Source organism: Aulonocara sp. 'chitande type north' Nkhata Bay, linkage group LG11, assembly GCF_057382095.1.
Source record: "Aulonocara sp. 'chitande type north' Nkhata Bay isolate Kocher_YH1m ecotype deep benthic linkage group LG11, A_spYH_male_GT1.1, whole genome shotgun sequence".
NCBI classification, from domain to species: domain Eukaryota; kingdom Metazoa; phylum Chordata; class Actinopteri; order Cichliformes; family Cichlidae; genus Aulonocara; species Aulonocara sp. 'chitande type north' Nkhata Bay.
In genome coordinates, this window is record NC_141354.1 from 16,247,501 (window position 1) to 16,259,945 (window position 12,445).

A 12,445-nucleotide genomic window follows, 5' to 3' on the forward strand; every position below is an offset into this window, starting at 1 on the left:
GTAAAACTAGAAAGGTACTCGGTTAGTATGTTCTCCACCAGGGCCAGTGCGCTATTTCTGTTAAAAAAAAAAAAAGATTACATTTTTCTTGGGCTCTTGCTGAACCCAAGCGCCACATCTTTCAAGTTTCAATGATATTCAGCTCAATCATTTTTATGTAACAAAAGGCTTTTGTTGGTGGACTAATGATCATCATCAGACTTATTTTTCGTGTGCTATAAATGTTTGTTGTGTCTGGCTCTGAAATTCTTCAAAGTCTCAGGTTGTCAGTGAGGAAGAGCTTTTGTGACATGCTTATTAAATTAATCCTGTTTACTTTATGGATTGGAAGAAATTAGTCCCCAGTGTATTGAAAATTATTGACTGCTGAAATCAGGTTTAATTAGGCACTAATTGATTAAAGTATTAGCTAGACAGTTATCTGATATTGCTTTTGCTTTGTCTTTATCACCATATGGAATATGCCTGAACAGTTAGCACACAAGAAGCAGTAGTGCTAGAAAGAGAGGTGACCTTTTAATGAAGGATAAAAAAAATACATTAGAATTTCTATCACTCAGCTGATATCCTAAATTAGTTTTTGTTTAAAGGTTACAATTGTTTGTTTGCTATAAATACAACCTGTATATTGAGCCTGATGAGGAAACAAATTAAATGTCACAAAACAACTTTGTTTTATTATTTGATCTAGATGGTAATAATAAATTACCTTAAATGAAGAACAGCGCAGTATTTATTTAGTGACCTTCAGATGTAGGTGGTTGCTAGTTAGGGGCGATTTACCTTTTGAACAGGTTTCCCCGTATGCATATCAATCTAAGGAGGCTGCTGATGATCTCTGCGCAGGTACATGTGCATTCATGTGCTCGCAACTGTTAACTCACGCTAAAATTTGACTGCCTTACCTGCCACACTACTGGCTCGACGTGATCAGCTGTGATGGACAGGCAGACGCTCAGCACGACGGTGTGAGAGGCAGAGGTTAGAACACTGGCGATGACGGCGTCCCGCATGGAGAACGGCAACATGGTGTAAACCACAAACACGATGAACAGGAAGAATGACACCTGCGGAGAAAGTCAGACAGTCATATAACATTTGCAAAGAGAAATGGAAAGGAGAAAATAAAAGGAGCAGAAGAAATGCATGCAGAAGAAAGGAAAATATAGATGCAAAAATGTGGTAATTTGAGATTTCAGTTTTCTGGACTAAATAGCCAGGTCATATTAGTGCCTTCAGCTTACTTAAGGGGGACAATCAGCCCATACACTTCAAATCTGACATCTCTAATGTAGCACAAGCAGTGGCTCCCTTTTTTTTTTTTTATCCAGTTTTAACACACATACAATTGTATAAACACACAAATATATACACACACATAGGTTCTCACACACAAACACTTCTTTAATTCACTTTCTGCTGCAGGGTTAAAGCTTCTTGGCTGTTCCCCTGCCTGAATAGAAAGGATTCCGTCTTCTTCCTGCCTGTAGCCCGGATCTGGTTAACCATCCTTGGTATATTTGCAGGACTTGTGGGAATGTTGTGTTAGGGTGCAGCAAGATGCAAAGAGGAGAGAAAATGCAGCCAAAGGACAGTGCGTGACTAAAACAGTAATGCGTCTATTAAAGCATGACTAACATAAATATCTTTGACGCATGACAACTTCTGAAGCTGCTCTTAATCAAATGTAGCAAACAATAGATTTTGCATGTCAGATGTGTTCTCAGCACTAGATATATTCCGCTTTTTTATGCACTTGGATAAAACAGAGACATCCACCATGTGGTATTACTGTTGGGCCTACATTACAATATAAAGCACCTTGAGGTAACTGTTAATGTGATTTGGCGCTATATAAATGAAACTAATTTGAAATGAATTGCATTAATTGTGAATGACCTGACAATTACTTGCTTTATTCTCTCCTGTCTGTGCTCAGATCCAATTGATTTGAATACTTGAGTTCTCACTTACAGCTCCTCTAAGCTCTTATTCATGTGTGAAAATAATATTTAACTACACTTATGAACCTAAACATAAGTAAATATTAAACTTTTGTCTGGTCCATTAAAGACAAGACACTGATGTTCACATCTGAATAAAAAAAATTAACCAAAAGTGATAGGCCAAGTAATATAACTCCCATCTATAACTTCAGAATTAAAAAAAAACCACCACAGTAATTTACAGCTTTTTGCTGTAAATTTGCTGGATGCTGTAACCACTAGTGTAGTAGACCATGAGTTCTGCAATTACAAGAGCAGAAACAAATGGATATGAACAAATGGAGATCATCATAACATACAAACACTACCTCAAACTAAAAGTTCAAACAGCAGCCTTAGATGATAAATGTCATCTACTTTAAGAATAATGTAAAAGAACCCAATATGTTCCTGATAAGAGTGTGGTGTTATTAAAAAGCCCCCCAGTAGAGCAAGAGCAGACACCCATCCAGATATCTATTAAAAAAAGAATTTCACTTATTCAGTCCAAGAATAACAAACTGTATCCACACAAAAGATAACGTAAGAAAAATAGAAAAATAGAAAAGAATGCATTTTATTGTCACTGTGCACATGTACGATTAGTTTAAGATCAACAGCAACTCCTACCCAGTACACACATGTAAAAAAAGATGGGGTAAGGTATCAGCCACTATCTGCTATATCATCAACTATCAAATATTGGCTTTCTTGATAGATTTTGATCGAAAATGCGAAAAACTGCTACATTAATATTTGGCAATCAACTGAGTAAAGCACTTAACATAATAAGACATCAAAGTGCTTGGAAGTACTGATGAAGTTTAAATATTTGAAAAGTCAAACCAATATGAAATAGAGCAACAATGATTTTTAATTGAAGATGATACTGACAGTATACACTATGCATTGATTATATTTCATTTTATTTAAAAAAAAAAAAAACTTGTTGAAGTGCTGACTCCTCAAAAAAAAATGTTCGAAAGGCTGCTGGGATGATGCAGCGTCTCTGTGCATTTCTCAATAGTTGCAGAGCATCTTACTGAACGTAAAGAGCCTTGAAAATTCTGCCTGACATATCATTACAATGAACATCAGATTACTACCATCTGTTACTGACAATCAAATGCATTTACAATTATTTCCTGTTATTATGAGCATAATAATGGTGGTTTCCTGCAGTGTTTCGAGAGTGAGAAGAAATTAATCATTTTCAGCGAAGTGACTGACACAAAGGCCAAGCACCTGAATTACGCTCAATATAAAATTCCACAACCTCCTACTAATAAATGTTCACATTGCTCTAAGATGCATATAACATTTAAGAGTGTTTGAATATACAAATTCAAGCAAAAGCAACAGGTAGCAGTTGAAGTGTATATTTTGCTTCATGCATGGTGAAGCCTTGCAGTGGTTTGTTTTTATTACCTACAGAAGTTCTACACCTCCCTCTTTGTAGAGACAGTGTATAGTCACGAACACCAACATCTGCAGCTGCTTGACCTTCATAGCAACTATGTCTTTTTCTAAATCAGTGGAGCTCATCTTTTTAGATATGCAGTCTGGCATTTCCATTTTCCATTTTATCCAAGTCATTACACATGTATAAACTAACAACAATTACCATAATAATCCCCACTGCATAAATTACTGACAGAAAATGTTATATTGAGTGTGTGGAGAGAAAATGATTTTCAAAAGATGCAGGAGAAAGTGCAAAGAACCAACAAAATATCTAATGCTGCGTGATCCCCATTTCTATCAAATGCATAGCTAGGGTCCAGGCCTGAAACTGTTAAGATATAGAGCACTACAAAAGAACATCAACATTTAGCTGATAATATCTCTGGAAGACAAAGTAAATTTAAAGTTTATAAATTTGCATGCATCTTGTTTTCCTTCATTTTGGTCCCAGGGGAGATATGTTTTTTAATCTCTTTGTGCCAATGCCTGACGGAGCTTTAATTGGGTGCAGTCTTTTTTTGTCATGGTTCAGTTGTGCTGGCAATAATAGTTAGGATCCAAGCATGAATGCAGCACTGAGAAGCTTTAGAGGCCATCTATTGGGAAGCAATGCTGGAACGGGAAAGGAGGCAGAAATGGCAGGAAAGCATTGTTATATATTTTGGCAAGAAGGGAGAGCAAGTAGTCACCTGTTTATTGTGCGGAAATGCTGACAAAATAAGATGACTGTGGAGAAATATGAAATTTGATGAGTACAGAGGAGAAAACAAGAGCAGGGTGACTAGTAGAAAGGTAAGGGTCATTTAAATGATGAGAGAGCTCACATAATTGATGGTAGTTTTAATCTTGAGCATTTTTGTTTGTCTTGGCCAATGTAGGTACACGGCACACGCTTCGTAACTCATTTCATGTGATGCTAGTCAATCAAAGCCTTCATTCAGAATACGAATTTTACGAATTTCTTTTATTTATATAGCGCCAAATCACAACGACAGTGGTCTCAAGGCGCTTTATATTGTAAGGTAATACATACAGAGAAAAACCCAGCAATCATATGACCTCCTATGAGCAAACACTTTGGCGACAGTGGGAAGGAAAAACTCCCTTTAAACAGGAAGAAACCTCTGGCAGAACCAGGCTCGGGGAGGGGCGGGGCCATCTGGTTGGGGAGAGAGAAGTAAGACAGGAAAGTGCTTCCACGGTGAGATTAGATGCAAAATCAGGTTTAAAGCTGAGATGGTCTATATGTGAAACATAGGAAAGGAAAAACTTAAACTATGGCTTTTTATTTTAAACATTGATCTGAAGTCTTTTTCAAAAGCTGTATTTTATTTTTGACTGCTGATCTTAAATTCTCTTAAATGAAAATAGAACATTTTTTACTTTTTTTTAAAAATTATTATTAAAGTACCATCCACTTAATTTGTGAAAATTAATTCAACATTGTTGGAATACTGCTGAATAGTACTTTGTCTTATATGATAGCCAGTTTTTGAATATACAGTATGTAGTTGGGCTACTTTCAAATATACTGCATTGAATTATGATGCAACTTTTTGAAAATTTGGACTTTTATTTGAGGAAATTTACTCTAACTGGACTTCTTAAATTTGATCTAGATCTGATCTAGACAGAGACTGCAGATGAAGGCGAGGAGAAATTTAGTTCTTCACAAAAGTCCCCCAGTGGAATTTAAGTTTTTATCCCTTCAGTGCCCCATGATAGCAAATGTATGTTATGGTCCATGTGCATAAACATTAGAAATTAAACATTAGGCCCCAAGATTATACAGACAATAATTATTCATTTTAATATGGCAGAAGGGGAATAAGAAAGTATTAACTTACTTCCTAATACAGGAGAGAGCCGCTAATGCTGCCAAGCACCATCTAGCACAGTAACATAATTTGCTTAGGGTACAGAAAGCCTTTCCCTAAATTAATTCTCTGAAATTTAATGCCGCTAACTCAATCACAAAATTGTACCCAGTATAATGGAGAGGCTGCAGGAGTGAAGACACCTGCTAAGTTCTCCTACACAGTTGATACACGATGTAGTATTAAGAGTGCAGGGAATCCTGCATTCTGGTTACAGGAAGCACATAAGGGCAAAGGATGGATGTTGAACTTGATTTCTTGAATAACTTAAATTTCAAGACAAGGTCTGAAATGTCAATTAACAATATATTTCAATATTGTTAACATTTATCCATATCTTCTGTGCAACTTTTGATCCTAAATCAAATCATCTAGTACTCATTGTAAATAAAGCTTACATAATGTAAACATCACCAGTACGAGTGAGTACATACATTTTGCACAAAAGCTTTATGAGATAATTACAGCAATCAAATAGTCAGGATACACAATAAATTAAACAAGCCTGAAGCTTCAGAAGATAGAATGAACAAAGCACTCAAACAGCCGTATATTACTTCAAGTACAAGTAAACATAGACTCAGAAATAAAAAAGGCTCTGATATGCAATAAAGACACATTTTCAAAAATGATGGGTTGATTTTCACATTATTTCACCTGTGTTTTGCATACATGTGAAAGACATCATATTAATGGCTTTGCTCCCGCCCCATCCTGTTTTCATAGTTATTAAATCCAAAATGCCACCAGATATCTCTTCTTAGTTCTTTCATTGGCTTCAGTAGACACAGATCAAACTGATTCAACTGATGCTGGTTCACTAGAATTGGATGGACCTCACTCTGTGATGAATCAAAAGTGCAAAAGTGTCCAGCAAACTGGGTTAAAGCTTCAGAAAATCAAAAGAAAATGGAATACATAAGGAAAACAGATGTCTATTTTTTATGGTTTATTACTGGATCATTCAAATGGAGCCCAGCCGTATTACAGGCTTTGTTATCTAAAAACTGCGGCCCAAGCTTTTTGTTGGTTCATCATGCTAAGTCAACTTTGCTTCTCTCCATGAATCTATCCCTTGATAATTACACTGGTGAGGGTTCATAAAACAAATTATAGAGATGGAGTGTCACATTACATCAGCCTTTTAGTCCACAGTCAGTGGCTGAGATTAGTGTACAGGTTAGATTTACTACATGGGATATGTGCGCGTTGCTGTCCATGTGTGTCAGCTATTTATAGTCAGAGATGACATATACTCATTTCATTTCTGGCTACACTTATTAAAATTGAGTAAAGAAAAAATTTATTGATTTGAAGTAAAGATGCAAAATTAAATGGAGTGCATAAGAGGCAATTAGCCAAGTGCTTGGTTTGCAATTTATGTAATCTGTCTGGGTATGTTGACCTTGATCACTAAGATAAATTAAACCGGTAAAGGAGAAAAAAAAAACAATTACTTCTCGTTACACTGAAATGCATCTGTCCCTGTCTCTTCTGCCACCATTTGCCTGTCTTTCCTATCAGTAGTTCCTGTTCTATTGCCATCTTCCCTCTTTTCGTGCATCTGGCATGTGTGTCTGAGAGACAGGGAGAAGGAAAGGAGGAGAGGAGGCATAGTCCAGACATCTCTCAGTGAGGGGTAGAGGCTGGACCACACAGATAAGCCTTTTTTCCTACCACCAGCAAATAGAGAGGGCTTTGTGGGAAAAGGATAAGCATCCAATTGATTTCAGGTTTGAAAATGGAAAGTGCACTCCATAATAACTAAATCTGAGAGAGCAGGAATGGTGAGCACAACAACACATAAGAATTTTTTAACCATCAACAATGCAATGCTTCTTTTACATGATATTAACTGTACTGACAGTGCAGCTTTTAGTATGACTATATTTTGCTCTCTTACCATCACATTATCTCTCAGAGGAAGTCACCATAAAAGTACATATGGAGATGTCACTCGTTTTATTTAATCCACAATATACTGGATAAACAGCAGAAATCTAATGGGAGAAAGCTTTGCAAATTCTGCAAGAGATAACACAGGTTCCCAGGCTAGTCCGTTTCCCTTGGGTGGGCAGGTTCTCTCTTTTCACTGGGTTTAAAAAATGTAATCAGGACAAAAGGGAAATCATCTAGTTTTGTCAACACATGAGCAGAAATGCAACTGGAAAATATTCAATTCAGAGTGCCATCAGAGTGCACTGAAGCACCGCAGCAATTTCCTAATGTTGTAAACCTCAACATCTGGCAATAAACCCATTCTGATTCTGATTCTGATTCTGATAAAGATCAAAAACAAGTCATGTTATTTCCTTAAATGAATAAGTCCAGTTACTTTTTAAGCTTTAGGCTTAAAAGGTCATATGTAGTGAGATTAAAAAAAAGAGTAAAAGAATGGAAAAGACACTTGAATTTAAGAGCTAAGTGTACACTATATTTTGAATTTTCACCTACTTTGTCACCAGACAGCCCTCTTCTTGTGGATAACTAAAGCATATCCAAGCCATTTTACAATGTGTTTGTAGTATGTGTAACTTTAGTCTTTTAAAGCTTAGCTGCAGTAACAAATGGAAGTTGCTTTTGAAATTGGGTATCGGTACCACAAAAAATGTATTGCTGTCATAAATTAGAATAAATGTTGTGTTTGGGAATTCTAGGATGGTCCAAAGGCCAAGACATGCCAAACATTTTTCACAAATATTTCATCTACTGGTATCAAACTCAGAGTATGGTATTTAGTGTACAGTGTAAGCTTACAGACGTTGCCGTATATAAAATAGCCAGTGATGCTGAAATAAGCAAAAATGCACTTACTTTATCAATACATGCTTCCAGTACACACATGATCTGATCAAGTTATGATAGTGGGTGTGCCAGTCTGGACTGGTTGGTGCTTTCAATGCTTTATCATATAAGGAATGGAAGCTTTCAGTTGGTGTAGATGACATAAAAGATGTAGACTCTATCCCAGATGTTACAAACTTCTTAAGCTTATGTGTAATTTCCCAAAGGACAATTTGTATTCACTCATCTGGCCTTATTCCTGGGCTTTCAGGCTAGCCTTTTCTACACTTCCAGCTCTTCACTATTGAACGTGATTCTGTTATCATCACCCTGACCCAATCTTTTGTTGCCCACCTTCTGTGAACCAATCAGCCACTGCTCTGCATGCTTTAAATCTCGGTGCTTTTCTTCATTCGTGCAACTCACTGCTTCCACCTCATCTTGCCCAGTTGTCCAAGTCTCCACCTGCTTCGCCTCTACCACCAGTGTCTATACTGGGAGGGGGGCTAATCTTTACTTCCACAAATTATGACGAGGCTCTCAAACAGTCTCGACTTAATAAAATAACTTCAGTAAAGGTTACCAGATTGTTTCACAGGCTTTCACCTCTATAAAAATGAGAGTTTTGGTAGCTGGGTGCACGTTTTCCTACCAGGACATCCCAGCAAATTCACCCCAATGTCAGACCATGCAATGCTTAGAACAACTGACTACTTATCTCAGACTACAGTTATGAGTTAAATGTTTATGATAATGACAGCACAATCACAAGAAGACTGTAGAAAAAGACTAGGTAGGCATAGCCTTTTTTTATGGTGGCCCCTAGAGACAAAGCACTTACAAAATCCAAAACACGTACAAACTCCAAAACACATGCAAACCCCAAAACACAATGGAAGTGCTCCAGGACGCTAGGGGCAGTGTTGAGCTTTTGTTACCTAGTAACTACCAAAGACTGCTCGAAATGCGGCCCTCAAATGAGACCACGGGACTGTAACAAAATGATTGTTGGGCTTCATTACTGTACTGAGCAGTCATTTTAAGATTAGCTAATTGTTATTTACTAACTAATGTTGTTCATGAGACTAAAGTCATCTCACTGTTTTGGATTTTGTACGTACTTTGTCTCTAGGGGCCACCGTATTTTTTATTTTTTTTCCTGGCAAAAAAAAAAAAAATACAGCACATCAGGACAAACACTTCATACCGAATAATTTGGACTTCTTTTGAAGCCTGGGCACCTTGTAATTATTGAGTCAACCTTCTCATAATAAATGAAATGTGAAACCATCAATCTGACAGAAAAACCTGCCTGAAACTGGATTATACAACAGTACAATGATCCCAAGTACACCAGCAAATTTGTAGCATAATGGGTCAAAAAATAAAGAATCAAAGTGTTGCAATGGTTCAGTCAAAGTCCAGGGGCCCGTTCTTCGTACCTCGCTAAGTAGGTTAGCCGGATTAGATTGTTGACAATTTCGCGTGATCCTGGATCAGTCGGTTCCCCGAAGCTCATCCGGGACTTGCTGTCATAGCAACAGAGCCGTAAGCGTAAACCTGCTCGGGAGCAGGTTTACTTTATGTAAACAGGATTAGATCGCGGCCACGCAGGTATGTCCGCGTCATCATACGAAAGCAACAGCGACATTCCGCCACCGTTTCACCACAAATAAATAACATCAATGTAACTAAAGATAATGCAGCACTTGATCCTTTTATTGATGTCACACAGATACATACATGTCATTTCCTAAAAAAGGGAAATGTACTATTAACATTCTATTACATGTATGTGATTATTACAGATGTAATTCGTATTTCAGAGTAGTAATTGTAAATTACTTCGTGTAATCAAGATGAGAGACCACGGCTATAAAAGCGAAGGTGGATTTGGGAAGCCTGTCGCAGCCATGTCCTGTCCGTATACGCGACCAACCCATTGCGGAAGGTGCAAGATTGATAAGGAGAGTCCTCAGAATTCAGCGTATATTGCGGGATAGACAGGATCCTTTAGCTCAGCGCGACAGTGTGCTCATAGAGAGATATCGATATTCCCGTGAGGGTATTATTTACTTAACCAACTTGTTGACGAGGGGGTGCAGGACCACCACCTGTCTTTTTTTCCTCTGCCCTTTTCTTGGTTGCTGTTATGAACAAACTAACAGAGTATTACAGGCCAGTATTACCTTGCCAAGAGACGCAAAGCAATCTAAGAGATAAATATTACCATTCTGTAGAATACTCCTGTATTCCACTTTTACTTGTTCCCATGTTCTTGTGGGTCCTGTTGTGGCTCTAATGTGAAAGGGGATATAATATAACATATTATAATATAATATAATGCCATATGATATTGGACAATATAGTGTCATATTCTCTCCCAGGGAATTCTCTCACGTCATCTTGGTGGCTGTTTATGTTCCCCCCTCTGCTAACCCCACAGCTGCATGTGACACTATCCACTCTGCCATAGCTCGGCTACAGACTCAGCACCCGAGTGCCTTTATTGTGATCTCGGGTGACTTCAACCATGTATCACTGGACAATACACTACCAACATTCAAACAATATGTGGACTGTCCCACCAGGGGAGAGAAAACTTTAGACTTACTGTATGCTAACGTCAAGGATGCATACAGCTCCTCCTCCCTCCCCCCACTTGGTAGGTCAGATCATAACCTGATTCACCTCACCCCCCGCTATGTGCCAATTGTGAGGAGGGAACCTGTGACCACCAGGACTGTTAGGAGGTGGTCAGAGGAGGCAATAGCGGAACTACAGGGCTGTTTCGAGGTGACCGACTGGGAAACACTCTGTGAGCCTCACGCCGAGGACATCAATGGGCTTACTGAGTGTATCACAGACTACATAACTTTCTGCACCGACTCCATTGTTCCAGCTCAGACTGTTCATTGTTACCCAAATAACAAGCCGTGGGTGACTAAGGACATCAAAGCCCTCCTCAACAACAAGAAGAGGGCTTTCAGAGGGGGCAACAAAGAGGAGGTGAGGAAGGTCCAGGTGTTACTAAAGGACAAGATCAGAGAGGCTAAGGACAATTACAGGAGGAAGCTGGAGTGGAAACTCCAGCAGAACAGCATGAGAGAGGTGTGGAGGGGCATGAAGACCATCACTGGATTCAGGCCAACCAACAGCAGGGGAGCTGAGGGAGGTGAGAATAGAGCCGACGAGTTGAATCTGTTTTTCAATAGATTCGACACCACAGTGTCTGCTCCCACCCCCACAACCTCACCTGCAGTCAGCCTGGAATCCAGAGCCACACCACTGTGCCAGCCTCTCTCTTCACATGTTGCCTCCTGTGAGATTCCTGACACCCCTCCCCCACCCATCACCTTCACTCAATACCAGGTTGAGATGCAAATGAGGAGACTTCACTCAGGCAAGTCTGCTGGACCAGACGGAGTGAGTCCCCTTGTCCTCAAGGCCTGTGCCCCCCAGCTGTGTGGAGTCTTTCATAAACTGTTTATGCTGAGTCTGAGTCTGCAGAGGGTCCCGGTGATGTGGAAGACATCATGCCTCGTCCCTGTACCAAAGACGCCACGTCCCAGTGGCCCCCAGGATTACAGGCCCGTGGCACTGACCTCCCACATCATGAAGACCCTGGAAAGGCTCATCCTGGACCAGCTGCGACCCATAGTAAGACCACATCTGGATCCCCTTCAGTTCGCTTATCAGCCTCGTCTCGGAACAGAGGACGCCATCATCTACCTGCTCAATCGTGTCTACACCCATCTGGACCAGCCGGCGAGCACTGTGAGGGTCATGTTTTTTGACTTTTCCAGTGCTTTCAACACCATCAGGCCGACCCTCCTGGGTGATAAGTTAGCAGCGATGCAGGTGGATGCTTCTCTGGTGTCCTGGATTGTTGATTACCTGACAGGAAGACCACAATATGTACGTCTCCCACAGTGTGTGTCTGACAAGGTGATCAGCAACACAGGGGCACCACAGGGGACTGTCCTCTCCCCCTTCCTCTTCACCCTCTACACCACAGACTTCAGCCACTGCACAGAGACCTGCCATCTTCAGAAGTTTTCTGATGACTCTGCGGTGGTTGGATGCATCAGCAGGGATGATGAGACAGAGTACCGGGCTGTGGTCGACTCCTTTGTCACGTGGTGTGAGCAGAATCATCTGCAGCTCAACGTGGCAAAGACCAAGGAACTGATCGTGGACTTCAGGAAGACCAGGAAACACTTGACCCCTGTTTCAATCCAGGGGGTCAGTGTTGACATTGTGGAGGACTATAAATACCTTGGAGTACACATTGACAATAAACTGGACTGGGCTAAAAACACCACAGCACTTTAC

General features: G+C 39.7%; 1 protein-coding gene across 2 annotated transcripts in view; it reads right to left on the reverse strand.

Moving 5' to 3' along the window:
- The window catches only part of adcy2a (adenylate cyclase 2a), a 74,119-nt gene that overhangs the window by 33,462 nt on the left and 28,212 nt on the right, over positions 1–12,445 (reverse strand). For both annotated transcript variants that reach the window (XM_086310799.1, XM_086310798.1), the window contains one exon: positions 906–1,067. In XM_086310799.1, coding sequence (XP_086166925.1) covers positions 906–1,067 — 162 coding nt within the window. The remainder of the gene's footprint in view (positions 1–905; positions 1,068–12,445) is intronic.